This window comes from Colletotrichum paranaense (genome assembly GCF_030867605.1).
Source record: "Colletotrichum paranaense strain IMI 384185 chromosome Unknown Scaffold_5.1, whole genome shotgun sequence".
NCBI lineage: Eukaryota > Fungi > Ascomycota > Sordariomycetes > Glomerellales > Glomerellaceae > Colletotrichum > Colletotrichum paranaense.
The window spans coordinates 2,017,443-2,044,492 of record NW_026848963.1 but is presented as its reverse complement, the minus strand read 5'-3'; the positions used below and the strand labels follow the sequence as shown (position 1 = coordinate 2,044,492).

The following is a 27,050-nucleotide window of genomic DNA, read 5'->3' as shown; positions in this document are numbered from 1 at the left end:
CGGATGATCTGGCTACTTGATGTTGCTAGCTCCAGAATCTCCAGATCCTTCAGACCTAAAAACCTCGCACGGCGTGACTCATCAACAACCTAGGTATGTGATGAACACATATAAAGAAGTGACAAAGAAGGTGCAGCGACAAGGAATTAATCGTAACACTCCGCCTTTATCTATTTCTGTTATATTATGATTTCTCATATGACGTCTCAAGAGCAAACACCCATGGTCATCCAGCGCCGTCCGCTAAACACCTCACCATCAGCCCGCCTAAACTCCTACAACCACCACGCATTGGCACCGTGGCTCGCAGAGACAGGCTATCTCACTCCTTCGTATCTAGCCCGAAGAGAGCAAGAAATCGCGCCGTTCAACATGGGTCGCTGGTTGACCCCGCAAATTCAGGAGTGCATGCTGAACCAGCCTGCCACGATCCAACACTTTACCAAAGATGAGGTCCGCCAACTTCTAGAAGTTGCAGCGGAGCTCAACTTTGATACGGCGAAAGCTGAGAAGAGTGACGGGTTGAGTGAGCTTGCAGCAGAGATGGAACAGAAGACCAAGGGTCACCCGGACGCAACATCGGCTGGGTACTTCATTCGTACAAGTCACTGCAGCCCCAAAGACGCCGATGGAGGAAATCTTCAACCTGTTAACAACATTCGCGAAGCACTAGTGAAGCTTGTTTCTTCGAAGCGGACCGTCCAGGCACTTCTGAGCCTCTTCTATCAACTTAGCCAGGACGCGAATTCTCCCGATAACCAGCTCTACTTCTTCCCATATTACACCGACCTCGACCGCTTGAGCGAGTGGCGATGCTACGTCAAGGAAGGCCGCATCGTCGCCATCAGCCAGAGCAGATTCTATCAGCCAAATCACGGTGGTATCACAGACGAGATGCTGGGTAGGCTGGCTACTCAGGCCCGTCACCTGTGGTCGCGAATCGCACCTGATCTGAACTTCAAGAGCTGCATCCTAGACGTCTACGCAGAGGTCCTCGATTCCGAGTTTGAGGTGAAGCTCATTGAGATTAATCCCTGGGGCGCACACTCCGGTTCAGGCAGTTTACTCTTTCACTGGCTCGATGACGCGGATATCCTTGATCCTCGACAGCCCGATGGCACGACTGCGATAAGATTGGTTGAATGCGGCGAGGCAAAAGCCCTTACGCGTGATGAGGCGTTTCAGATTGGTCGAGGTGGGATTATTGAGGACGAGCTTCGATGTTTGCGGGAGAGAGGGCTTGAGTGGGTTCTGGAGGATGATAGACATGCTGAGTTTATGGGCTTGCCGGTGCCGGATGGGCAGTCTGGGCTTACGACGAGGAAAGATGGTCTTGAAATCTTTCGGAAAGGATTGGATGGGGATGTTATGGGGGTAAAACCCAGAAACCACCCACGATTTCTGAAGTTGAAAAGGGTGTATGAAGCAAATCGCTGAGATTGGTACTGGAACAGGCGTTTGGCTGTGTCTCACTTTATGGCAAATACCTCTACTTTGCAAGGGTTAGAACACTTGCAGTCACTAAAGCAATAAGACAACTATGGGCGGCTTAAGGGGGGGCTCAATTCCGGTCTCGTGAAGGTATCTCTCTAGCTTAGTCGTTTTTACGGCTGTCGATAACTCCTCGTCTCTCCAGAACACTGAAATGCACCTCATCCTTCTCTCTCTCTCTCCTCCCACCAGTATGGCGCTTTCGAATCAATCTGATTGTCTGCTGTGCTGAAGTGTTAGTATCTGAACAAGACGAAAGATGGAGTAAACTCACAGTAGAGAGTGCGTTCTACCATGCTTCAAGTTCGCTCAGCCGGGAAGCCAAGTGTCTGCTCGATGCCTTGTACCGGACTGGCTCCTGCGATCTCGCCCTTCGGGGCGTTGAGACCACCGTCAACGTGTTCATTGGCGACTGGGGCCTGCCCAACAAAGTCCTCGTAGGACTTGTAACCTTGGAGCAAGGTTACAAGACCCGCAGAGTTGGGGTCATGGCTATGGCCAGTCTCAAGGTTATAAGGCGAAGGGATTCCAGCCATCGGGTGGCCTTTCATCAGTTCGCTCTTCTTGAAGTAGTCCCAATATGCGCGGAATGCCTTCTCGGTCGTCGGGGTACCCGAGGCACTGGCGAGCTTGAAGTATTCGATGATGGCAGTGAGGTGCGCAGGCTCGATCTGCTTTCCGCAAACCTGCATGAGGTGAAAACTGGAAGAATGCTTAAGATCAACCACCTGGAGCTGAGCTTTGCGCATGCCGGTATTCTGAGGTGCCTCCTAAGCAACCAGAAGGACGGTCTGGCGGAAGTGGTGGAGGATCTCCTCATGGTCCTCATGGAGCTCCCCCGTTGGAGCAATCGCGATGGGGACTCCAGTTCGAACATACCAACGAAGACCGAGGTGGAATAGCTTGCCGATGGGGAAGGCTTCGAAGTATTGGTGAGAGGCGGGGACATGGACCTTCTCGATCTGGCGAGTAACGCCCAGAGCCTCCAACCAACGATCCGAGAGATCATTGATCTTGAGAGCCGGGATGACACCACCCTCGAAGATGAATCGACTAGGCTGAGAGACGGCCGGGTTGACAGAATTGAGGACGTGGCAGTCCAAAGCATGACGCAGGTCGCGCACGCCCAAGTCGCGAGGCGACTTGAAAGCTCCGTTGGTCTCGAGGTCGTACGCCCAGATCACCATAGCGCCGAAGTAACAGGCCAGGAAGCCAGGCTGGCCAAAGCTCTGAATGCAGCTATTGAGGTTACCGGGAGAAGTATTCTTGTACGAACCGAACTTGATAGCGTCAACTCCGTGAACTAGGCTCTTCTGGATGGGAGTCGCGATCGAGTTCAGACCGACGTGAATGATGTCAGGGTCGGAGCTATCGTCGGACTTGGCAGCCGCCTTCGCAATGGTGATCTCGTCGGTAGCAAAACGCATCTTGCCAGTCTTGCGATCCATCTGAAGGGAGATCCAGATGGGCTTAGGGTTGGATCCATCTACAGGAAGTAACGCGGCGAGAAAGTGGTTGTTAGATGGTCGACTCTCCAAGGGAAGGCTGAAGGCAGGCTTGGTCTTGGCATCTTGACGGCCCACACAGAGCCGCTCATGGAGGTCGTCAGCCTCGAGGCACTGGGCAGAGCAGTACCTGGCCGCCTTGCAGTGGCAGCGGTACTTCCGGGTGGAAGGGTTGCCACAAGCCAGGCACTGCTCGGCTTTCTGTCGCTCTTGCTGATTCTTGCAGCTGGCATAAGTGTTGGGATCGTGGAGAGCCCAGTAGCCTCCTTCACTGCCCTTCCCTGCCATCGAGTATTGCTCAATGGGGGGCAGAAGGACGGTGAAGGTGACCACCGGCTCCCACAGAGATTGGCCGTGAGAAGATGACATGCTGAAGGGATAAGGCGGCCAGCATATGAAAGAGGCGTGGATGGGAGAGGGACAGCAATGATCGCTTACGTCGATTTGTCAGATCGCTGAAAGCTTTTATAGCGATTGATGGATAGGAATCCGGAGACAATGACTGATACAAGGTGAGATGATCGAGCCCTTGTTGCAGGAAGAAAAGGCAGGCAGGACAATGGATTGATTGGTTAATTGAGTCGAGAAGTCGAGGTCGAGAAGCCAGACGAGAGGAAGGGTGAAAGAAAGCTTGGAGGTAAGAGGCCGAGGTTGAGATTGGGAGAATGGGTGGGGAAAGGTGGAAGTTCAAAGGGTCCAGGTGGTGAGAAAGGAAAGCCCTAATTCTCGAGGAAAGAACAAGAGAGGACCGTTCCAAAGGCAAGAGCGACCTTGAGGTAGAACAAAAATAACAAAAGAGGAAAACATGGTGGTGAAGGAGTATTCACATTATATTCATCATTTCATATGATCACGTGCGATATTCACAGCCAAAGTCACAAGTCAGTAACTTCAATTGCTCTGTTTTCTCAATTTTCGAGTAGTCTAAACAATCTTGTAGACCAGCTTTTCAGCACTCACACCGCCCTTGGCCTGCAACTCAAAGCCCTTGTTGATATCATCCAGACCACCAAACTCCTTTTGCGGGTTCGGCTTGATGGAACCATCCTCCAACCACTTAGGCAGGAGTCCTAGGTACTTCTCCCAGAACTTCTTATCCTCAGGCTTCTCACCATCAATGTTGTCGAAGGCTCCGTACGTAAGAGCCCTTCCAAAGACCGAGTACACCAATGTGCTCTCGACCTTGACTCCCTCAGGAGCGCCAACCTCCTTCGCCTTGCGCGGCAGAATGCAGACAACGTGGCCGCCCTCAGGGGAGAGCGCCGTAGCAACAGCCTTTGTAGTCTCGACTTCGCTAATGGCGTCAAAGACGTGCTTGAGGTTATTCTTCGCAGCCTTCTTGACCTGCTCAATCCAGTCGGCATCGCGGTAATCAATCGCCACATCCGCACCGAGACTCTTCAGGAGCTCGTGATTCTTCTTGCCGCCTGTCGCAATGACATACAATCCAGCCTCCTTCGCCAGCTGAATGGCATACAACCCAACACTGCCCGTTCCGCCATTAATCAACACCCGAAGCGCCTCTTTACTCGGGCTCGTGGGCTCAGGAAGTCCAAGTCGCTGGAACAGCGCCTGAACAGCGGTAGCAAAGGCCAAGGGGATAACCGCAGCCTGTGAGTCCGTCACGGACTCGGGGATGGGGAAGACGAGGCTGCTCTCGATGACGGCGTACTGCGCGAAGACGCCGCGGGGCGGGTCGTCGCTGGTTCCCATGACGAAGCCCGCGACGCGCTGGCCTTCTTTCAGGGAGGAGCCGTTGGGGTCGGCGACGGTGCCGGCAAAGTCACAGCCGACGGTGCGACCTGCGGGAGCGCCGGCTGTGGCTTTCCAGTCCGTTGGGTTCTGGGCTACGGCGGAGATTTTGACGAGGATTTCGCCAGGGCCGGGTTGAGGCTTAGGGACCTGGGATGGTGGTTAGTGACGAGGAGGACAAGTTGAGGTGCATCTGAATGACATCATGTACCTCTTGGACTTTGGCGGTCTTGTCGCCTTGAGAGACGAGAGCCCGAATGGTGCCTGCCATTGCTGCTGTGTAGGATATTGGTCTCAATTGAGTGCGCGGGGAAGTTATAGCTGAGATTGAAGCCAATAGACGACGATGTTGAGAGTGTTTCTCAGAGTGATACCCTCGAAATGAATGACGGAGTAAAGACGAATTTAAGCCAAGAGGAGGAGATGTTGAAACAACACGTGGGATTAGTAACCTGGCATTCAAGCTGTTGCTGAGAAATCGCGTGCTCAAGTGGGCAGACGCCATGGACGAGAACAGAGGTTGACTGAAATATAGGCTTATGGCGCTGAGAATTGCGCTTAGAAACAACGAGACTCTGCAAAATCCCCCAGTGAATCGCATCTGCCCACGAAGTTATTTCCGCGGACGAACAGTCTTGGTCATTAAAGACTTTAAGCTGTGCAAAAAAGAGCCATCCTCAGTGCCGGCGGCGCACAGACTTTCGGCATTAGTCACCAAGGGGCTGTTTTTGCTTAGAAATATGGCTGGGCAGCTGGATATAACATGGGAATTCCCCAACAAGTAACAAACTTTGTCAAAGTTCAATTCAGCTATTGAATCATAGTCTAACTATTCTTCCATGGAGCGGTACTTGAGCTAAACTTGAGCTACAGAAGAGGATGATGAGGGGATTCTCAACTTTTCTGCAGTCTCTATGAAATGTACTGTGACCAAGCCCTTGACCAACGAAACTCTGAGTACCTTAAGTAGTTAAGCCTTTGTGCGACACATTGTTATCAGCAATTGAGTACAGTAATTGGCTGCCCGTATTACATCTCGAGAATGAACTTTCAAATATCGATATTCACAATGAGACAAATGCCCGATGGATTGAGCTAATCTGACATCGGCCCCTTGACCTCCCCAACCTTCGGCTTTGCTCCCGACTCCATACATCCTCGGGCCACACGGTCGGTCTCCATCACCCCGCTTCGTGGGATCCCGACCGAACACGGCAATCACTGAACGAAAAGCTCCGAAACCACCACCGATGAGGATGGATCGGAGAAGATCATACGAATTCCCCTCCTCAGTGTTAACGTCTGCGATGCAGTAATTGCCTGTTCCAAGATCTCCCGCATTGGAATTACCTGTCTATCACCTTGGCGCAGCACCAACCCCTCTCAAAGTAACGCAGACTTTCTTATCGTGGTGCATCTCCGACGTGACCTTCGGAACTGGGATTGTGCGTACCCCACAAGTGTCTCTGGCGCCATACCGGCCATGAATGATAAAAGCATTCCAACGCTCATATCTACTGCCTTGGGCCGTTTCCAGCCATACCTCGTGGCACTGGGTTTCGTTACACCAATCTTCAACATCTTCAGAGCGACTTCATGTGAAGAACCATCGCAATGAAGCCACTCTCACCGGCAGCACTCACCTGCGCCCTCGCCTCATCGGCCTGGGCCGCATCCTACACCGAATCCCTTCTCAGCCTACACAAAACCCTCGTCGAAGCCGACTCGACAACAAAATCCGAAGCCCTCGGAACGCAGGCTCTCAAAGGCTACCTCGAGACAAACTTCACGGTCGAGCTCCAAACAGTCGAAGGAACCCGCCAAAACGTCTTCGCCTACCCCGGCACCGCCCGCGAAGCCCGCGTCCTCGTCACATCGCACTTTGATACCGTCCCGCCTTACATCCCGTACTCCCGCTCCGGCGACGAGATCCGCGGTCGTGGAACCTCCGATGCGAAAGGAAGTGTCGCAGCGCAGATTATCGCTGTGGAGGAGCTCCTCGCGAGCGGGGAGATTGTCGAAGGCGATGTTGCGCTGTTATACGTCGTCGGAGAGGAATCTGGAGGCGACGGAATGGGTGCCGCGAATGAGCTGGGCTTGACGTGGGAGTCCGTCATCTTTGGCGAGCCAACGGAGAATACCCTCGTCCGGGCGCATAAGGGCGTGCTGGGGTTCAATATCACAGCCGACGGCGTCGCGGGGCATTCGGGGTATCCCGAGTACGGCCGGAGCGCAATTGACCTACTCGTGCGCGCTTTAGACAAGATTCAGGATACGAAGTTGCCATGGACGGAGGAGTTTGGGAATACCACGTTGAACGTGGGTTTGATTGAGGGCGGGGTCGCGACGAATGTGATTCCGGAGAGCGCGTCGGGGAGGGCGTCGATTCGGGCTGCGACTGAGGATTTGCAGGGGATTCAGGATGTTCTGCAAAAGGCAGTGTCGGAGGTGACGCCGGAGTATGTCAATTTGACGTTTACTGGGTATGGTCTGCCAGTGAGTCTGGACTATGATGTTGAAGGTATGCTTTTTGCCCTCGTTGTTCTGCTGGAACGGCCTCAACTGACACAAGCAGGCTTCAACACCACCGTGGTGAACTATTACACGGATGTGCCGCGCCTGAACGGAACCCACAAGCGTTACTTATACGGACCTGGGACTATTCTTGTGGCTCACTCGGCCGATGAGCGCATCACTGTTCAGGATCTCGAGCTTGCTGTGGAGGACTACAAGAAGCTGATCTTTGCTGCCTTGAAGTGAAGGGCTCTCGAATGCTTCTATGTGAATGCCAATAACATGCCTTAATCAGACCTGAGTTCAACCGGCTTTATCATCAATGCTCTCTACATCGCCTGGCTCGTGCTTGCACCCTTAGACGGCCCTCTTGTGCTCAAATTATCTGTAGGTGGTGAGACTTGCGTTGATTTTACCATGAGATGAATTCATTTGTAAGGATTTGAATCAAGACTGGTCTCTTACAGCTCAACATTCGCTTGGACCTCATGGGTATGTGTGTTATGAGAAGGGGATTCATAAGTGAGTGAGGGAGTGAGTGGGTGAGTGAGAGCTCAGTGAGAGCTCTTGAAAGATACGTACTGTCAACCCCTCACGGATGGTCCGTGCCGAACCTGACGTCAGCCGTCTGGGCAGTCGCAACCCCGCCATGGCGATGGCGTCACACGTGACAGCTCAGCTGGAGCTCAGCTCAGCTGCCTCCGGCTGCCTCACCACCAGCACCAGCACAAGCGGGACCGGCCGCCGACCATCCCCCAAGCTAGCACCATTCGAGAGCTCAACGGTCACCTTTATTGTGCCTTGCCTCTCCTCCTAAGCTAGCCATTCATCTCCAAATCCCCCACCCCTTACCACCGCAACGATGTCCAACTCTCGTGGCCTCCCCGACGTCTTGATGACAAAGGTCGACGAGTATGTTGACTCTCTCGCTCCACAGATCCAGCCCCGCATCGCGTCTGAGATCGACACTTTCCAAACGAGAACCATCGACAGCCTTGAAGACCAGGTTGTTGACGCCTTTCGGTCACTCTTCAACAAGGACAAGAATTCAGGCGATGGCTCGAGAGGACTGAACGACACACCACCCGACGCTTACGGCATCCAATCCCTGCCCTTCGCAGATGAGATTGGCAAGCTCACCCGCAGCTTCAGCGTCATCACAGACGAAGCAGGCGATGACCTCCGCGACATCTTCAACCTGACCGACGAGGCCCGTGGTGGAGGAGGCGGCGGTCCCGAGACCCAATGTCGCGGCATCAGCCACAGCGACTCATTCGGTGGGGCAAAGGGCTTCCTCTCCTCCGCCATCAACGTCGTCCAAGACCACTTGGAGAAGAACAAGGGCTCAGGCGGCGGCGGCCAGGGCTTCGAGCTCGACGGTCTCCTCGGCGTTCTCAGCAACACCGTCAAGGACGCCGCGCGGAACCCCGAGGAGAAGGCCCGAGTCATCAGCCCCGAGATCAAGGAGAAGGTCGGTATGAAGCTAAGGGAGCAACATGCGCCTATTGCTGAGCAGTTCACCAAGATTGCGCTGGAGCATATCAAGCGGTGGCTGCGCGGCAACACGAGCACGCGGGACCTCGGCGACGGCGTCAAGGGCGAGATTGAGGACCAGGTCAAGGATTTGGTCAAGGGGCTTGGAGGCTTATTTGGAAACAAGAAGAGTTCACAGGAGGGTAGCCGGGGCATCGGTGATCGCGACGGTCCTGAGGGCGAGGGCGAGAGGGGTGGCTTCTCAAAGGTCATCAGCGACAAGCTCAGCACGGGTCTGGCAAAGGTGCACAGGGAAGTCCGTCTGGAGTTCCGCAAGATCCTCGGTGCCATCGAGAAGCAGCTCTTTGAGCTCCTGCCAGACGCCTTTCAGCGACCTCTGGAGAATATTCTCGGAGGAAACCCCTTTGACTCCCAGCTCGACCGCGACGCTAGCGGACACGCGGACCGCGGATTCGGAGATGATATCAAGGTGAAGCTGGTCAACAAGATCCGGGCCCTGGTGCGTAAGGTGCAGGAGACACTGCGCGAGAGCATTCTTGGCGTCGTCAACGGTGGCCATCGCAAGTTCGAGCGCGAGAGCTGGGTGTTTGTCCAGAACATTGTCGAGCAAAAGGTGCAAAAGTACCTTCCCAAGGTCAAGATCAACGTGCCGGATGATATCGGCAATGAGAATGTTAGCGTCGGGGCGCCGACGGCGGGATCTCAGCTTGGTGGTGAGCACCACTCGGGCCAGTCCCAGGGTGGCAACTACGCGCCGCCTCCATCGCTGCAGTATGGTGGACAGAGCTCGCATCAGCAGTCGTACAACCCTCCTCCGAGCCAGGAGTACCGACCTGAGCAACATCAGCAGCAGCAGCATCAATCACATCAGGAATACCGACCTGATCAGAACCAGCCGCCATCCTCGTACCAGCAGTACCACTCGGATCAGTACCAGGGTCAAAGTCAGAACCAGAACTACGGCCAAAGTCAGAACTACAACCAAAATTACAACCAGAACCAGGGCCAAGGTTACGGACAAGGGCAGGGTCAGAATTATGGAGGAAACCAGGGATACGGGGGTAACCAGAGCTACGGGGGTAATCAAGGCCATGAGAGTGGCCAAGGCTATGGCGGAAATCAGGGCTATCAACAGAACCAGGGATATGGCGAGAACCCGCGTTACTAGAAAATGAGGAAGCATCAAGCAAAGTAAGGCACAGCGGCATATAAGGAAATTTGCATCTGGAATCGGGGAAAGGATATCATTGAGACCGGGTTGAGAGCAGCTGACAAATTACGAAAAGAACCCAACAAATTCCATACCGGTGACCTATTCCCCGTCACCTCTCGCCATCTTCAGCGCCTCGTCCATCTTCTTCTCAAGTTGAATCCCAACAAGCACATCCAGCATCCTCACAAACTTCCCCCGATCCCCCTCAACCACATCCGCCAACTCTTTCGCACCGTCACCCTCCTGAATGACTCCAAACTTGACAGCAGCTTCAAGAGCTCTCTGATCAGCATACGGAAACACCTCCTCCCATTCCTCCTGTACTCTCCTCAAAAAGATCCCAGCGCCAGTCGGTCCAACGCCTTTAATCCCATCAGTCAACACCTTCTCAACCTTCCTCTGCGCCTCCTCTGTCTTCATCCCCTTGACCATCTCCCTCAACGCAGTCATCTTCTCAACATCTCCCTCGTCTTCCTTCCCCTCACCGCCATCACCATCCCCACCGCAAATCTTCCTCACCCCTTCAACTAAATCCCCCAACTGCACAGCAGTCTTCTCCTTATGCTGCGTCCTCGCCTCCCACATCACCTTCCTCCGCCCCTCGAACCCAGCTTCGTTGAGGTCCTGCGGCGTGCGCAGGCCAAAGGGCGGGTTGAGCAGCGTGTTGATGGTGCGGAGGCCGAGGCGGTGGGAGATGGGTTTGCTTAGGAGGAGGGCGGCGACGAGGTTTTGGAAGGGGGTTAGGGTGGAGTCTGGGTAAGTTAGGCGCGGTTCCTTTCCATCGCTTTCATCGTCGTCGTTCTCGTCGTTGCCGTTCTTCTTTGAGGCCTTTGTCGTACTGGCTTTCTTCCCGGCGGAGTCGGGGGGTGGGTCTTTGCGATGTTGGCCTTCGTCCCAGTCGATTTCGCCGTGGCCTTGTAGGAGCGAGGGGAAGGCGAGGGAGAAGGCCTCGTCGCTTAGGAGCCAGTCTACCGTCGCTTTTGGATTCTCAGTTTTGGGCTTTTTCGTGTCGGGTTCATCGTCTTGGTTATGTTCGGGCTGTGAGGCTTCCGAGGCTTTGCGCTTCGTGCCAGTGTCGGCGGCTTCGTTATCAGAGTTGCTGGATGCGGATTCTTTTGGCGGTGTCATTGCGAGGGTCTCTTTGGGTCTTTACGGATTAAATCGCGACTTCGTAAGCACAGTTGTCAGTTGCGACTGCTCAATTTGTTTTAAGGGGTGATTCTGGTGAGGATAGCGTCGACTTTTGAAATGGCATTGAAGGCCAGAGGGCAGATGATGTCATGACTCCCGCGGTCGACGCCAAAGCGCGTCACTGCGCGTTAATGGGTTTTCCTTTTTTTAATCTACGCTGATGCGGAGATAATGTACGTCAATACCAAACCAATTCGACAAATGTCAAAGTTAAAATCATTGCAGCTTCAGGGGGGCACTTTTCTGTGACCCGCCACTCCATCCACCATGGTGAGAGGCGAGGTTTTCTACGCAGGTAATCACGATGGCTTAATGACTTATGGAAGGTAGCTGTCCACCTTGTACGAATCGATTCAAGTTGAAAGTCTTTACTAATGTCTTGTTCTCGAAATACCTCATGTAAAGCAATTCCCTCCAGTACCATGTAGCCTCATGTTGGGCTCAGTACCATACGTCGCAACCATGCAGCTAGACAGCAACTGTCCAAGCCAAGAGAGAGAGTATCATCAATCCAGAGTGAGAAAGAGCAGTCGCCCATCCATCCATCCTGCCAAACCCAACGAACAAAGTAAAGTTCCCAATGTGGTTGCGTCCATCTCACTTCTGCTCGACATCCTCCTCCTTGGCGCCATCGGTATCACCAGTCTCCTCCTTGACAGCACCATCACCATCCTCCTTCATTTCCTTATCATCCACAGTCTTCTCAGCAGCAGCTTCAGCAGCTTCAGCGGCAGCAGCCTCCTCCGCAGCCTTCTGCGCCTTGCTCTTGCGGCCGCGCTTCTTGGTAGGCGTGCCCTGCTCCTCGGCGCCCTCCTCGACTTCGGAGATCTTTTTCTTGCGGGGGGTGGCGGCCTTCTTGGGGCGGGGCGTAGGGATGGAGCCGGAGCCATCATCGGTGCTGTTGCTGCTGCCGCCGCCGGCGAACCAGCCGTGCTTGGTAGCGGCGCGGGTGAGCAGGGTGCGGGCGCTGGAGGCGCCGGAGAGGCCGGCCTCCTCGGCCATCTTCTCGAGGACGGTGGTGGTAGGGCGGTCCACGTGCTTCATCATTGCGAGGGCGAGCTTGAGTTCGCCGTCGGTGAGGTTGAGGGTGGCGGCGGCCTCGAATGCGGCGGTCTTGGGAGGCATTTTGTGTTGATGTTGCGAGTTTCTGGTAGAATACGGTGAGTGGATGGCTTGCAGTGATGAGAGTGAATGAAATGTGGATGTGTAAGTGAGAAAGACGGGCGAGGTGAGAATTGAGGAGATGAGATTGCCGTGATACTTACTGCGAGAGGTGGATATGAGTTGTGAAAGTAAGGTAAGTATCAAATGCGTGGTGTCGAAGAACTTAGAAGGAGGATTCTTGGACCCGTGGAGTCGTGGGATTTTGAGTCGATGGTGAAGAAGAACGAGTTGCAAGATATTTGTGAAATTGTGAGAGTGATGTGAGTGGTGAAGGTGATCAGAATTGTTGCTCATTGAAAAAAGTGAGGCAATCTTATATTCGCTTCGCTGAGGCAGCCGACGTTCTCGACTCGAGTCGAATCTAGGCAGGCACTCATAAAGCAGCTCAAGGAAGGAGCTTTCGTGAAAAGGCTGCCTCTTTCCAATATGAGATTCCTGTCGGTACGAGCTCATGAGGAGCGCGCTGTATAGGCCACACAGCCTCGCAGTCTTACCTAGGTTGTTGCCTCTTGATGCATCAACCTACAGAATAGCAAGACAATGGAGACGAGACACTTCTTATCTTGTTGATATTCGCCCTTTGTTCCACCAGGTTCGAGAAGTCGAGAGAGATATCGACCATCACTCAGAAGGTTCTTCTATCATTTTCCGCGATGAGTAAACCTTTTTGGTAGAGATAGAAGAGGATTAGGAGGGAGCTGGGTAGCTATCGTGGTCGTGTCTCTTTGGTTACATGCCTATCTAGGTACTTGAGCTGGTTAAGCATCACACAGCATCACCGGTAGGCGCCCGGCAAACCTGTTTTGACAGGCACCGATTCAACTATAAGATTGAAGACTAATGCAGGCAATATTGTAAACTGCTTCGGGCACTGCTGCAGGCCACTTGAAGTTTTTATGGTGGATACATGAACACTAATGTGGTGTAACAAGGTATGAGAAGGAAATGGTATGTACTTCATGGATGATGTTATTACAACTTGTCGCTGAGACCTTTTATCTAACCAATGCACGCTCGACTGCAATCACTCCCTTACAAGCCGACCGCAGAGCGGATGGCGTTGATGAGGATGTTGTTGTAGTCACCACCAGCCTCCCACATGGCGAAGCCAGCCAGCTTGTTGGATGTGACGTAGTTGCCCTTGGCGGTCAAAGACTGGACGTTGTCGTAGGAAACCCAGACCTGAGCAGTCTCGTTGTACAGGAAGGGCTATTCATCATGTTAGATCATGTCAAAGGATGAGACTTAGGGGGGGAAATGGGAGCTTACAGTCTGACTGCAGTTGTCGTATCCGGTAGCAATGCTGTCGCGAGGCTTGCCCGTCTCGTCGAGGAACTTGCCCTCCTTGATCATGCTCCAGAAGGTGTACGTTCCACTAGGAGGAGAAGCGGCACCGCACTCGTCGATTGATGGGTCGTCGTCCCAGCTGCTGCCCTGGAATCGGTTGGTGCTGTTCTGGACGGGGTAGGCGTTCAAGACGCCAGGGGAGGCGAAGGCGTTGGTAGAGTTAACAGAGAATCCGTGGCCGTAGGCACCGACGGCGAGAACGAGCTTGTTGGCGGGGATGCCGGCGCCAATCCACTTCTCAACACCCTCCTTGATACCGCCCTGGTTGTTGCGGGCGTCGCAAGTCATGGCAAGGGGTGCGTTAGGGCCTCCGGTAGCAGCCCAGGCGCCGTAGATGTCGTAGCCCATGACCATGAGGTAGTCGAGGGAGCTGGCGAAAGAGGAGAGGGTGCCGTTGGTGCTGGCGACGTCGAGGGCGTTGTTCCAGGGGTTCAGGCTGGTGGCGGCGGTGAGGTAGAGCTGCTTGGTCTGCTTCTGGCGGAGCTCGGTGAGGAAGGAGGCAAAGTTTGCGGTATCGTCCTTTGCGATTGTGTTGCAGCCGAGGCCCTGGCGGTTGGGGTACTCCCAGTCAAAATCGAGGCCGTCGAGGTTGTACTTTTCGACAAAGTCGAGGCAGGTCTTCACGAAGGCGGTTCTGTTCTCCGCGCTGCCGAAGGCGGTGCTGAAATAGCGGCTGCCGGTCCAGCCTCCGATGGAGACGAGGGCCTTGACATTCTGCGGAGAGGTGTTAGATACTGTGTTGGATAGTAAAGTTGATCTACGGGTAACATACGTGCTCCTTGGCGGCCGCGACAAAGGCGGGAAGCTGGTCGGGAGCCGACTTTGTGAGGTTGAGGCTGCCGTCGGCGGCGGTCTCGGCGAAGGCATACTTTGCGTCGGTGTACTTGTCCCACGGCATGGCGGAGACGGGGAATCCGCGGTTCGCGTGGTAACCCGCGAAATAGGTGGATGCGACAACGCCAGAGGTGTTGACGTTGCGCGCAGAGTAAGGCGCGGCGGAAGCGCCCACGGCCAACATGGCCGCGAGCGAGAGTTGAGCGAATGACATGATGCTGTTGTGAATAGTAGAAACGAACTAGATGCAAAAGAATGTAGTAAAGTTGGAAAAGATTTTCAGCTCGAGGCTAAGCTAGCAAGCCAACAGCTCTCGGGGATTGGGGTGACGGCTCGGTTTGCTTAAATAACTTCGACGTCGTACGACCCCCTCGCGGCCAACACTGTTCACAACCACCTTACGGAGTTGAGGAGCCACCTCCCTTACGGAGCACTACAATAGAGTTCACCATAGCCCCATGTTGACGAAGCAAACTAATTGCTTTTCTGGGGCCGCTGGGACCAACGTCAACGGCAAACAGGCGCGCGAATGACTCGGAGCAGGGGGGCTGACGACCTCTGCCGGCAGGGATCACCCAGGTGCCGCGAACCCAAAGGTTTGGTCTGATGTTCAACTTTTCTCCCTATGAGTTGTTCAGGATTCTTTGGTGCTCGAGGCTGCAGCATGTCTAGGTATGGAAAGATATCGGCATGTTCTCTTTGATAGGCTTACGAGGTGCATTTGTGCTCCATGCAGTCAGATATACCCCTGAGCCCCGAGCGGCAAAGACGGGTTCCCAAATTCTGTGCGTCTGCTGCGGCGGCAGCCCTGTCGGTATGTGAGAGTTGCGAACATGCACCCAGCACGAGCCCCCTATTCTTAGAAGGGCGGGCCAACAGCAATGGAAGGTTTTCCTGGGTTCCATTTGAATCCAAGGATGCCTCTTGCGCCGGGCCGCCCGGGACGGAGCTGGGCACTTACGTCTTGCTATGCTGCAGCTGCATTCAAGCAACGGGAGATCGGACTGGGCGAATGACTGCCATATTGGGGTTTTCCCAACTTGGGCTCTTGGGAGTCTTGGCTTTTGCGGGAGAGGGGGAGCATGGCGCAGTGAGTGGCCACGATGGCGCGGATGACAAGCCCGTCTACAGAGTTATGCCTCACAAAAGATGCCGTGCTCTCGTGGAATTGCTGGGGATTGGTCGACGAGGATGAACTTTACTATGTGACGGAACCCTGGGGAGCTGACTGGACGGGACGCGATGGTTCGTCTATGGCATGTTGGTTGGCCGGTTGGTCTGAGGGAACTGTGGCGATCGGAGTAAGGCATTCTTTCTTTTCTCTCTCTTTCGGTCTTTCACAATCGCATGTTCGCGAACTATCTTTCGCGAAGCCGCCAAACCCCTTTCAAGGAACAGCGCAGTTGTGAAAGGCCTCCCATTGCCCACCCGTGCCACCCTCCAGAGTCCTCCTCATCCTCCTCCTCCTCCCCCCACGGTTTCGTTTCCACCTTGGCGGAGAGCGGTTCCTCAGGGCAAAAACTTTGTTTTTTCTAGTGTACCACTGTAACACCATAGCAGTCTGCCCAACTAGCCGTACAGAGCGTAGAGCGAGTGGTTGAGCGGGCTGCCGAGGTCGAACATTCTGAAACTCTGGCTAAAAGCATTTCGTGCGTCTTGGACGTTGGTTGGTGCCGTGCGTTGCAGCCAGCGTTACATGGCGGCGGCCTGGGAGTGCCGACCGGCGGTTGGCCCTCCGATCGGGCGAACAGGAACAGCCAACAGATCATGAGAGGTGACAAGCTGACAGCTGTCCGATCGTTCAACTTGAGGTTGATCACTTGCATTACTGTTCGTCTTCCATCAGTCAAATCATAGGCGGCCGTTAGTAGCTTCACGCGCACGATAAACGCCCAGTCGGCCGGCGCGACGCCGCCCGCGAATGGTCTCCCGGGGCCCCGGAAGTGCCGTTTCCCACATGCAAGGGCGCTTTTGTCCACCCCGCTTTACCCCTGAGAGCCGCTTTTTCTCTCTTTCTACTCGTTTTCTTTGCGCGGTATGAGCTGAGTCAGCCACCGGAATTGGGGAATTTCCTCTTTCAGGGGAAATTGGGAATAGCTACGTTCCCAGTCCGGCTGCGAAACCATCCGACCACTCTTCGTTATTAGTCTTGGCAGCACATCGGAAAATGACGAGGCCTGTGGTATTTTCCGGTGGAGGCGATCACATCTGATTGGACCCACTGAACAGTTGTTAATTCCTTCCAAAGCCGAATGCGGTTGAGTCGCGAAAACGAAGCGTGTTTCTCTTCCTTGCGATTCTGCGTCGCTCACGTTCAAGATGACAGTCCAGAAAGCATCGAGAGAGCTCCGTCTCAGAAAATGGAAGGAACATATACGTAGAGTATATGCCATCGAAAGGCTGTTCTGAGATGTCGTCCAAACCAGGTCTGTTGGCTCCAGGTCTTTGAGAGCTTAGCCCAGGCAACGGCTGTCACCGTCATAACCGAAGAGAGCATTCATCTGTTTGACAATTGGAAGACTCGAAAATCTTATCTTATTGCCGACGACATATACCGAGCTTTTCTCTTGATAACGGGGCTCAAGAACTTTGTTCATGGTTCAATTTGATAGCATTCGTCTTCGTGACATGGAGGCTTTGGTCTGCCTGGAAGACGTTATGGTACAATCTCACGAGCATTCCTCGAACTTCTAGTGTCGTCCGCAGTGCATTGAGAAAACCGGCACATTGAAGCGAGGGCGACCAGGAAGAAATACGAGATCGGGTTCACGGTGATGCTGGCGACCAGATGGGTCGGCAATTTACTAAGCTTTTTTGACACAAAAACAAGACTGAACCTTGCAGATCATATCTATTTCCAGCAAACATTCGGCGAGAAAGCCCTGTTGATTGTTCAGAGTTCGGATTTAGGAGAATTCGCAGCGACAATCAACCAAAGCTCCTACAAGATCGTCTGTTCCGAGTTCAATGTCAAATATTTACATAAAATTATCTGAACAAAGAGAAAGCTTATAAGCTCAATGGTCAAGTAAGGTTTCGGCAAGATGTGCAGATAACCAAAGTAGTCTGTGAACTCTGCGGCTAACGCAACTTCACCACCGCACGCTCAATTGATAACTGCCAATCTCGCCGTTCTCCATACAAAAAGCTTCATGAGTGTTTAATACTGCACGTCTGAGGTCAGAGCGAACACGATTGACGCCATGGAAGTGGCATGGAAGGGTGGGTTGCTGCAGGAGGAGACCGCCAATGCAAGATGGATGAGCCGATTTCGCGACTGAACGTTCTACTATTACAAGTCGGATGGTCTGGATATTGCGCTGAATGAAACCGATTGAGAAAATCCGATCTGATAATCTATGAGTTCTGGAGACTGTGGGGACAAACAAGCGACAATGGGAATGGGCGCAATTGGAATCAGGCAGGAAGGCGATTGGAACTACAACCACAAAGACATACTAGTTCGGACTACTTGTTGAGGAACCATGGTTTCTGGGAACATTCGGGATCTCATACGCCTAGTCTACAACCTGATAAAAAAGACTTCTTCTTCGAGTGCATGTATCACAGTCAAGTAATCACTTGCGATAGTGAAAAGATTTCAGGAGTTCAACCGTTACTTCATAGGCTACTTCTAGCACTCAGCTCACATCAAGCCATTCCCCGATCAAGCTCCCCCTAGGCATATAAATATCCCGCAGTAGTTCCCACTCTACCCGGACCGTCAACTGAATTATAGACATTGAAAGAAGGAAGGGCTCTCATCCCCAAAAGGGAACAGCGCCCAGACCAAACTATGCATGTAGGTCATAAGGACGAACACGCTTAGCCGGTGGTGCAGCCACCGAGGCGGACGCTCTCAGCGTACATCTCGTAGGTGTCGGCGTTGGCAGCAGCCTTGGTGGCAGACAGAGCCTGGGCGGCGGTGGGGCCGTAAGCCCAGTCGGTGGTGCCGTAGAGATGGGTCATCTCGTGCAGCATGCTGCCGGCGCGGTCGTAGTCGTCTCCGGAGCACTGGGAGGCGAGCTCGGGGAAGCCCCAGAAGCCGTTGTTGGGGCAGGGGACGATGACGTTGTCCGAGGGGACGGTGTAGAGGAGGGCGCTGCCGTCGGTGCAGTCGCTGTAGGTGTCGGTGCAGGAGATCTTGGGGGAGGTGGTCTGCACGCCGGCGACGTCGTTGTAGATGGTCTGGACCTTGGAGGCGACCGAGGTCGACTTGAACCAGGTGGTGTAGTAGTAGGACGAGGTGCCTGCAGCGGTGGAGGCGGCCTTGGCCATGGAGATGGCATCGGTGACGGAGGTCTTCAGGGCGGTCGTCTGCGCGGTGGTGCAAGACGAATAGGTGATGGCGCGCTTCTGGATGCGGGAGTTGAAGGGCTCCTCACGCTTGCGGGAGATGTGGTCCCTGTAGATGTCAGGTTAGTAAGAGGGTCGCTATTCGCACCGAATGTTGGAATAGGACTTACGCAGCAGCGGTGGTCTGGTCGACAGTGACCTCGACCTCGCCGGAGGTGACATCGGCGCAGGAAGCCAAGTCCTTGAAGGCGGAGGGGATGCTGTCACCAACGGCGTAGCGGAAGCCCTGGATGGCAGTGACCTTGGCGTCGGCAATGCCGTCGAGCTTGTAGCTCTTGGCGGCGTTGACAGGGACGGTGATGGTTTCGCCGGCAGCGATCTTCTGGAAGAGCTTGGCGTCGAGGCCAGTGCGCTTGTAATTGACGAAGATACCCTCGAAAGGAAGAGCAGTGCCCTCTGATTCTTGTTAGATGCTATCCCCAATGATGTAATAGCGTGCATCTACATACCGGCATCGGTCACCAGGAGATCCTGGGTGGCATGGTCGCTGAAGACGGTGTTGCCCTTGAAGACGGAAACGGCCTCGCTGCCGGTGTTGGTAACGGCGACGTTGACGGTGTGGTTCTCGGCGTTGCTGATCTCAATAGAGAGAGGGCAAGTGGCCGAAGCGGCACCAGCGAGAAGGGCGACGGAGAGAGCCTTGGCAACCATTTTGACCTAGAGACCTGAGGGATGAGGGATGACTGAGGATGGGAGTGAAGAGAAGCATTATAATCATTGTTCGCGGATACTTGGGCTATATAAATACTCGATTTGTTTTCGTTCTGTCGGTCAATATCATGATTGAACGGTTGCATGGCCAACATTAACAGGGCTCTGATAAGCCCGAACGGAGCAATTCCTTCGTCAAGAAGGTGAGATTACAATGGCAAGTCTGAAAGTACACGTCTCCGCCGGTCGTAAATGTGGGCGGTTCACAATGAACCTGGCTAGTCTGGATCTGGCAGGAGCTAAATGGAGCTAAATCAAGCATAACTAGGACATGTCGGGGTAGTTTGAGTCTATTCAAGAAAAGCTTCGGGAACTCGATCCATGTCGAGGAGGTGCGGAAGGCAGAGGGTGGGTAGCGTGCATATTACAAGCTGGCAGAAAGCCGTTGAGCAAATGAAAAGGAGCCCGTTAAACAGCAGATAACATTGGGATAGTCTGGTGATCTCGGTATGTGGGCAACAAGGGGAAGCGGATGGGCCCGATGCAGCGCCGCAAGAGAGGCCGGGGAAACCGGCAATTCAGACGCATGGGCGGCTGTCCCACACCCAAGACTAAGCAAGTTAGGAAGGCTGTTGTGGCATTTGGTGCGAAAAGGGGAGGTCCTTAGGTAATGAGCAGGGTATGGCCTGGCAATCCATTGGAAAACACTGAGTATTGTCGCATCAGTTCATATCGCAGGAGGGCCATGTGTGGACATTGCGGCCATGTCCGCTTATACGTTATCAGCGAGTTCCTCGCCAAAAGATGCGCGTATGTGCGTAAGTTGCCACCTTGACTGTACCATGGATCAATTGTGGAAGTTGCGTAGCGGGCGGGTGGGCGGACGGGGATATCATCGCCTGAAAGATGAGACGAACTTCAACGACTCGTCTAATCATGAGCCTCGGCAATCGGACTCGGGGCGACTGGTGACGGTCTTCGCCGATGGCGATGACGGATATTCCGCCAGAAAGGACCTTTGGCCATGAAAGAATGACAAATTAATATGAGAGGATAGACTAGCCGTTCCACGACTTTAGGATGAGCAAAAGAGTTGAGAGGACAGGAGCGAAAACCGGATGGGAAATGAAGCGGATACCACTAACGACCCGTCACCTTGCCATTTTAGGGGTCATCCGCCCCGATCTCGCGCCGAGGTTATGCCCAAAGACAGATTCACCTCTATCCTGACCTCTCGTTACCTCCAGCGCGTCGTTCTCGAGCTTCTCTGACGGTCACAAGGCCAAGCTTGAAGTTGAATATCCAGGCAATCTTGAATATGATGTTGGATCTAGGTTCAGGCCCTTGAAGGGTGGATCGACGTATGCACTGGAGCCGAGTGCAGCCAAGTGAAGCCAAGTTGAGGCCAAGCCAAGCCAAGAGTCTTGGCTGGACTGCTAAGAATCTTGGCCCAACGCGACATCTGTGATCTCAGATCTGGGCTGCATGACCCCTCGTCGATAGTCCCCTCTGAGATAAATGACTGGGCAAGCCGTCAATAACACCTTGTCGCAAATGATGTCACCTGCAAAATGAGTCCAACCGCACTCTGAGGATGCGCCTTCGTCTAGCCCATCCACAAGAGACCATTCTTAATGTGTTGGAGTCCTCTTTATCGGAGTTCTCAGTTTTCGATCTCGATTTTGAGGCTCATAGAAGTCACCTTTCTTGGAGTCATCCGAGAGCTTGTCGTAAACAAGCCATCTCGCCAAATACAGCGGAAATCAGTATATTTGCAGGCTGTCGCTTTGAATGAATGGAGTATCTGCATATTTTAATTGATGTTGCCTCGTTCTGAAGTGAGTCCTTGCGTACTTAGAGGAAGTCGTATTGAGGATACTTAGGGTTCGGCGACCAGATATCCGACACATATGTGGTTCTTAGAACAGCTTTTTACTAATCGGTAGGAATTCCGTCCTAACCGAATTGAAAATTGAAAGAAGCCAATTGCCACTTGGTCTTTAGGGCATTTTTGACGGATCAAGTGACATCCAAGCTTGGTAGATTGAGCCATTACCGATGAAATCTGGCAGGTTGTTCAAAGCAATGCAGATGAACGTTGTTATAGAAAAGACATGACTTCGCAAGTGTAGAGAACTTTTACCGAATGATTTCGTAGTTTGCGCCATTTGCCACGAGAAAATTAGATTATATCATTGCCAGCGTCGGTATGGTTATTGGTCACCGATTGATCCAAAATTGCAAAAGTATCCACAGGCGTACTCTGGCCCAGAGAGTACCACCCTATCCCACCGGCTGCGGGATGGTAAAAGGTGTTCGTCCTTGTCAGAATAATAATAACTTCCCCGTTGATCAGAGCATTCTTCTTTCGCTTGCACGGGTCTATCAAAAAGGATCAAACATGCAGAATGAGAGAGAATACAGGCACATCTGCCAATGCTGTCTACTAGTCTACGGGATAGAGGAGGTGCTCCGAAACGACACGCGGATGAAGGTTGGGAGCGTAGTTCTTGACGCAGTTCCAGAAGTGAAGGAGACAATGGGGAAAGTTTGTATTGTTATTGGCTCTGCCACGTACCCCAGGCCATTGATATGGATCCGTGAGGGAGATCATGAATGACACTCGCTAACACCACTGAAAGTGTAGCCTTCTAACAGCCAATCTAATGACAACAATACATATGTACAGTTAACGCAACTTCAAGCTCCCTCCAAGTGGTCTGCCTTCTCGCCCTTTTCGGAGTTGAACTCCTGCGGCATGGCAATCGGTCGTGTTTTGGCATACTTCACTGTAGCCATCCACGAAGGCGACTCACGGAACAGGAGATCAATCTCCTCGAGATTCCGTCCCGTCGTCTCAGGGAAGAAGAAGTACACTGTCACCGGCATAGCGGCCGCAATCACGGCGTAGACGATATAGTAGCGCCATCCAATGGTGTTGAGAGCAACCGGCGTAACCATGATGACGAGGAAGTTGAACAGCCAGTGGTTCGCCGTCGAAATGGAACTCATAGCCATACGCAGACGCAGTGGCGCAACCTCTGTGCAGTAGAGGTAATTCGCTCCCATGAGGCCAATTGGGATCCACGTGTTGTACAAAAAGATGAAGAAAGCAGCCGCAATCTGAGCTGGGTAGTTGTCGGTCCCGAATGATGTTGCGATAGCGAGTGCGATCATACAAAGAGACATTCCTGCGCCACTGACGATGAATGCAGCGCGTCGCCCGAACCGGTCGATCGTGAAGAAAGCGATGAAAGAGGCGAAGAATTTCCATGTCAGGGTTCCGCCGCTGAGAATGCGAGAGTACTGGCTAGAGAGACCGAGGCCTTGTTGGAAAAGGATTGGTGCATATACGCTGACGAGGTTGGAACCACTGTTGAACACGGAGTTAGTCATCTTGTTATCAATGAGAAGCTATTGGAAGGGGGACAACATACGCCATCTGTTGGAAGAATTGAAGCGACATGCACAGGCAGAAGCGATACAAAAGCTTGTCTTCGCCCATCTTGAGGACATCTTTCAAGGAGACCTGTGTGCTCTTTGTTTCTTCGAGGGAATACTCGATTCCGGAAAGCTCAGCCTGAACCTCCATAGAATCTGCCGGAAGCGATTTCAATACGGAAATCACGGCGCGAGCTTGCTCTGACCTTCCTTTCATGACGAGCCATCTGGGTGATTCCGGGAAGAAGTAAATTGCGGCCATTAAAACGATGGAGAAGAACACGGCGATGGCCAGAGGTGGGCGCCAAGTAATGGGACCAGAGTGGAATTGGAAGAAGCCGAGATCGATCCAGGATTCGAGCATGTAGCCCACGCACATGAACACGCCAGATATGACCACTTGTCGGCCGCGGTTAGCAGCAGCAGACGTCTCGGACTGCCAGACTGGGACGATGGAGCTAAGCTGCCCGATGCCGAGACCGGTGAGAACACGGCCAACGACGAATTGAGGGAGGCCAAAAGCAGCTGCCATGAGAATTTCGCCAATAAGCGTCATGATGGCGGAGACAAAAATGATGTTGCGGCGGCCGTAGATATCGCCGGTCCAGGAGCAAGATAGTGAGCCGATAGTTGCGCCAATAGTGAAGGTGGCGACGATGAAGCCTTGGAGTGTCGAATTGGCCGATTTCTGGGCTCCGGTTGTGTTGACGGTGTCGATCTCGGGGAACGTTTTGACCCAGTCTTCTTCCGTCAGCAGGCCACCGACGACGCCAATGTTGTACCCGTAAAGAATGAAGCTGGGCGCGATGATGAGAGCAATTCTCAGATTGTTGAGAGCATTGCCCGTGAGGCCAAAGTACCTCTTGGAACCCATGATTCCGGCAGCGTTTCCGCAAATAATACGCACACACACGCCGTTACGAACGGATAGGATGAACAATAGTTGGACAAGAAGAAGAAAGGAAACAAGACGCGTGGTGTCCCTCTTCTCTCGGTGTTTTCCCATGAGAGTAAGGAGAAACGAGTCGCCTTTTAGCCTCAACACATATCTATGGCCCCACGAGGCGCTTAGATAACTCCATGATGGTGCCGTGTGTGGGAGAGTGCGGAGGTATCCAATGCCTTCCGTATCCCCCGTGGAGAGGAGAGAAGGGTGCGGAGACGTGGGGCCATGTCGACAGTTCTTTGGGGGGAGAAGGAGGATACACCCTGGACAACTCGTCCACTCTAGCCGTTTACATCAACCCCTAGTCCACTTCCCCCGGATATATCTAACGAGGTGAAGGCTTCCTTATTGAGGCATCTCAACCACTTGGAACGACGGTATTCATCAGTATGTTTGTAGATTGCGAAGTGGGTTGTCGGAGCACTCCGAGCTCCTGCCTTGTTGGACCTTGGGGGCTCTCCGTGTGGTTGCGAATGGAATGCGCGGGTTACGATTTTCAAAGCATATTCATCACCTCAAGTCTCGTTGACAATGCCAATACATTGGCTAACACGTTTTTGCCAAGCTTTGTTCATCTCCGCAAAACCCCAGAAACGCAAACACTGATGATTCCATTCAGATGGAATATGGTACTCAGTTGACGTGGGAACTGGGTGGTCCCGAGTCGTTTGGTCCCTTGGTCTCAGCTTTTGAGATCTTGGCGACATCTCTTGGCATGCACTCATCGTCAGACATATCAACACAAAGATAACACGCCCCCAGAAACACCTTCCATTTCTTGTCGCTGCACAGAGATATCATAAAGGATGAAACGTCGAGGTCGAAGGCAAGGCGAGCGAAAGGGCCGAAGACCCGAGAGCCTCTTGCATCATGCAAGCATACAGAGATCCAGGACTTCGGCAGGGTATCGCCACTCTTTTCGGACACCCATCGCGCAGAATGCTTGATTCAGTTTTGAAAGAGGGTGTGTCAGTCAGCCAGCCCGACGGGTTATAGACTCGGGATGCATACCGAGACCGTACTTTACCTACTTAGATGCAATTCTTTGGGGCCCATCACCTTGCTTGCTTCCGCTACCCACCTCCGAGAAACGCCGCATTTATCGGACCATGAAAGTGGGGGGAGCGCGAAAGCGAAGGCGCGAGTCAACGCCGTCCGCGGTGTTTCGCTAGGCCGCCGGGCGAGATTCGTCCGGAGTGGATATTTGAACTTGTCCGTGGTGTATTGTTCCTCCGCCAGTCGGTGGTGCGTGCTCCCCATTATTGACGATACGTTCAATCGAAAAGGCAAAATTGAAGACTTTCCTAGAGGAATAGGTCTGCGATGTCCCTGAACAAGTGTCCCTGAAGTTGGGTATGCCTCGATGAGCCTTAAATGAAAAACAAGAGTTCCTTAGAGCCTTGGTAGAACAACCAAGCAATTGTATTTGGCTGCCAATTAGTCTTGGCTTCTACCAAGAGCGCCTCAATACCCAGCCAGTGCGGCGGAATGCAACCCCCAAGAAGCGCCACGGTTATGAAATGCGCCGGCAGACAGGCATTGCGCAAGTACAATGGCCCTTGGTACTTGGCGTCTGCATGAACCTAGTGAGTCTAGGCTAAAATCCAGCCCAGGCCCACGCGTCATGAGGGCCATTTTCGGACCCGGGGAATGGGCGGTGTGTATGTGCAAGACGGCGAGGATTCTTGAGCCTCATAAAAACTTGAGAAATCGGGCAATGGCAGCGCAATGTACGGATAACGTCCCCTCAATGCTTTCGTCCTGATGGCTTTCTTTCTGCATCCAACGGTTTTCTCAGTCTACCTTGGATCATGAGTGCCTTAGCAACAAAGTCACTGACGTGTTTATGTAATAACTTCACTCATTAATTATTTCCAGCGAGTGTATGGGCGTAGCCAGCGACAGCACATGAAAACTATGCCAGAGAATGAATTTACCTGGGCAGATATAGGCACTAGATGACCATGGGAAGGCAACGGAAATGGCGGATCTAGTGGCGCACTTCTCCGATGGCTGCTACTAGGTATACGCAGGTGTTTTGTCAGCTGCGGTCAGTTTAAGGCCGCTGCGGATAAATAACCCTAATCTCGTGCCTAGTTTACGCCAGAACCTCTGGGCAGTAAGCCTCGTCGCGGTTGGAGAAGCGGGCCACAGAACCACGCCCGTAGTGCCTATTATTATATAATCCGTAGCAAGACTTAGCATAGTGTGAGGGCACACTCTAGATTTGGAGAAAGTAAGCATCAATTACCACTACTTTTCGGGTCTCAATACTGATCGCATCATCGATCCACAGGCTTCATCCGAAGTTAGATCAGAAAGCGGTCTCCTAGCTGGCCGCCGGTGCACACACATCTTTCTCTTGCAAGTCTTAAGCATCTCTTCAACATACAATTGGATTTAAAAGCTGACTCTAGGTCGCACAATCAAGCCACAGTATTTCATGGTATCAGGATCAAGCTCGATAAGCGTCGAATAAAAGAAGATCTCTTGCTACCCGATGGTCCCAGGATCCAGGACCTCCACACAGATTAAAGGATGTGTACATGGAGTAATGCCTAAATGTTAAAGCGAAGCAAGTCAAAACAACAACTGGAAGTTTATAAAAGGTGGATCATGCCGAAAGGGGGCTCCATCATTGATGTGTCTACTCAGTATCTTATCCATGAGCATAGCAGGACATTACATGGAATCAACATTCAAGAATCTTCCTAGGCTCACCCAAATGCGCGGCATCAAGAGTACGTTGTTCACCCTCTCAAAATTTACGTTAAAGACCGAATTATAAACTGTTGAATGCTTAGGGTACCGGGTTATTAGTTGTGTGCCGAGAACGACTCAGGACACGATAAGTTGCCCCGGAACTTGAATCTTTGATATCTCATCCTACGATAGGCCCAATTACCGTCTTAATTCAATTCATTCCCTCGGAAAACAATCTACCCGAAATTGTTTACATTAAAGGGCAATGAAGTACCTTAAATAGGTATTGGGAGACTTGAGTGCGGGCTAAGACAGGAATATAGTTCGATGCATCTTGCTTAGGCAGCCGGTATGCGGTGATTACTATACCCTTTTCATCATCATTAGTTCCGCAAGATTAGCAACTGCTTCCCAACGCCCCCCCTTTCGACAATGGCATCACCCCTTT

The 27,050-nt window shown here is 52.8% G+C and overlaps 12 protein-coding genes across 12 annotated transcripts; 3 read left to right on the top strand and 9 right to left on the bottom strand.

The window, feature by feature from the left end:
* Positions 1-186: 186 nt before the first annotated feature.
* Positions 187-1,437, top strand: CPAR01_07065 (uncharacterized protein; the record flags this gene model as incomplete). Its single annotated transcript, XM_060491336.1, has 1 exon — positions 187-1,437. The coding sequence occupies one exon, from the start codon at positions 187-189 to the stop codon at positions 1,435-1,437; it is 1,251 nt and encodes a 416-aa protein (XP_060350210.1).
* Positions 1,438-1,790: 353 nt separating this feature from the next.
* Positions 1,791-2,183, bottom strand: CPAR01_07064 (uncharacterized protein; the record flags this gene model as incomplete). Its single annotated transcript, XM_060491335.1, has 1 exon — positions 1,791-2,183. One exon carries the CDS (start codon positions 2,181-2,183, stop codon positions 1,791-1,793), a length of 393 nt encoding a protein of 130 aa, XP_060350209.1.
* Positions 2,184-2,261: 78 nt separating this feature from the next.
* CPAR01_07063 (uncharacterized protein) lies at positions 2,262-3,365 on the bottom strand (the record flags this gene model as incomplete). Its single annotated transcript, XM_060491334.1, has 1 exon — positions 2,262-3,365. One exon carries the CDS (start codon positions 3,363-3,365, stop codon positions 2,262-2,264), a length of 1,104 nt encoding a protein of 367 aa, XP_060350208.1.
* Positions 3,366-3,920: 555 nt separating this feature from the next.
* CPAR01_07062 (zinc-binding dehydrogenase) lies at positions 3,921-5,019 on the bottom strand (the record flags this gene model as incomplete). Its single annotated transcript, XM_060491333.1, has 2 exons — positions 3,921-4,898; positions 4,960-5,019. 2 exons carry the CDS (start codon positions 5,017-5,019, stop codon positions 3,921-3,923), a joined length of 1,038 nt encoding a protein of 345 aa, XP_060350207.1.
* Positions 5,020-6,362: 1,343 nt separating this feature from the next.
* On the top strand, positions 6,363-7,508 carry CPAR01_07061 (uncharacterized protein; the record flags this gene model as incomplete). The annotated part of the gene is made up of 1 exon (XM_060491332.1): positions 6,363-7,508. One exon carries the CDS (start codon positions 6,363-6,365, stop codon positions 7,506-7,508), a length of 1,146 nt encoding a protein of 381 aa, XP_060350206.1.
* Positions 7,509-8,124: 616 nt separating this feature from the next.
* Positions 8,125-9,924, top strand: CPAR01_07060 (uncharacterized protein; the record flags this gene model as incomplete). The annotated part of the gene is made up of 1 exon (XM_060491331.1): positions 8,125-9,924. The coding sequence occupies one exon, from the start codon at positions 8,125-8,127 to the stop codon at positions 9,922-9,924; it is 1,800 nt and encodes a 599-aa protein (XP_060350205.1).
* A 144-nt stretch (positions 9,925-10,068) lies between these two features.
* CPAR01_07059 (uncharacterized protein) lies at positions 10,069-11,097 on the bottom strand (the record flags this gene model as incomplete). The annotated part of the gene is made up of 1 exon (XM_060491330.1): positions 10,069-11,097. The coding sequence occupies one exon, from the start codon at positions 11,095-11,097 to the stop codon at positions 10,069-10,071; it is 1,029 nt and encodes a 342-aa protein (XP_060350204.1).
* A 660-nt stretch (positions 11,098-11,757) lies between these two features.
* Positions 11,758-12,285, bottom strand: CPAR01_07058 (uncharacterized protein; the record flags this gene model as incomplete). The annotated part of the gene is made up of 1 exon (XM_060491329.1): positions 11,758-12,285. One exon carries the CDS (start codon positions 12,283-12,285, stop codon positions 11,758-11,760), a length of 528 nt encoding a protein of 175 aa, XP_060350203.1.
* A 1,071-nt stretch (positions 12,286-13,356) lies between these two features.
* CPAR01_07057 (glycosyl hydrolase family 18) lies at positions 13,357-14,719 on the bottom strand (the record flags this gene model as incomplete). Its single annotated transcript, XM_060491328.1, has 3 exons — positions 13,357-13,533; positions 13,594-14,385; positions 14,444-14,719. 3 exons carry the CDS (start codon positions 14,717-14,719, stop codon positions 13,357-13,359), a joined length of 1,245 nt encoding a protein of 414 aa, XP_060350202.1.
* A 1,318-nt stretch (positions 14,720-16,037) lies between these two features.
* On the bottom strand, positions 16,038-16,331 carry CPAR01_07056 (uncharacterized protein; the record flags this gene model as incomplete). The annotated part of the gene is made up of 1 exon (XM_060491327.1): positions 16,038-16,331. The coding sequence occupies one exon, from the start codon at positions 16,329-16,331 to the stop codon at positions 16,038-16,040; it is 294 nt and encodes a 97-aa protein (XP_060350201.1).
* A 1,999-nt stretch (positions 16,332-18,330) lies between these two features.
* Positions 18,331-19,512, bottom strand: CPAR01_07055 (deuterolysin metalloprotease; the record flags this gene model as incomplete). Its single annotated transcript, XM_060491326.1, has 3 exons — positions 18,331-18,910; positions 18,972-19,257; positions 19,311-19,512. 3 exons carry the CDS (start codon positions 19,510-19,512, stop codon positions 18,331-18,333), a joined length of 1,068 nt encoding a protein of 355 aa, XP_060350200.1.
* A 2,700-nt stretch (positions 19,513-22,212) lies between these two features.
* Positions 22,213-23,827, bottom strand: CPAR01_07054 (uncharacterized protein; the record flags this gene model as incomplete). Its single annotated transcript, XM_060491325.1, has 2 exons — positions 22,213-22,885; positions 22,950-23,827. The coding sequence occupies 2 exons, from the start codon at positions 23,825-23,827 to the stop codon at positions 22,213-22,215; spliced, it is 1,551 nt and encodes a 516-aa protein (XP_060350199.1).
* Between the last annotated feature and the right edge of the window lie 3,223 nt (positions 23,828-27,050).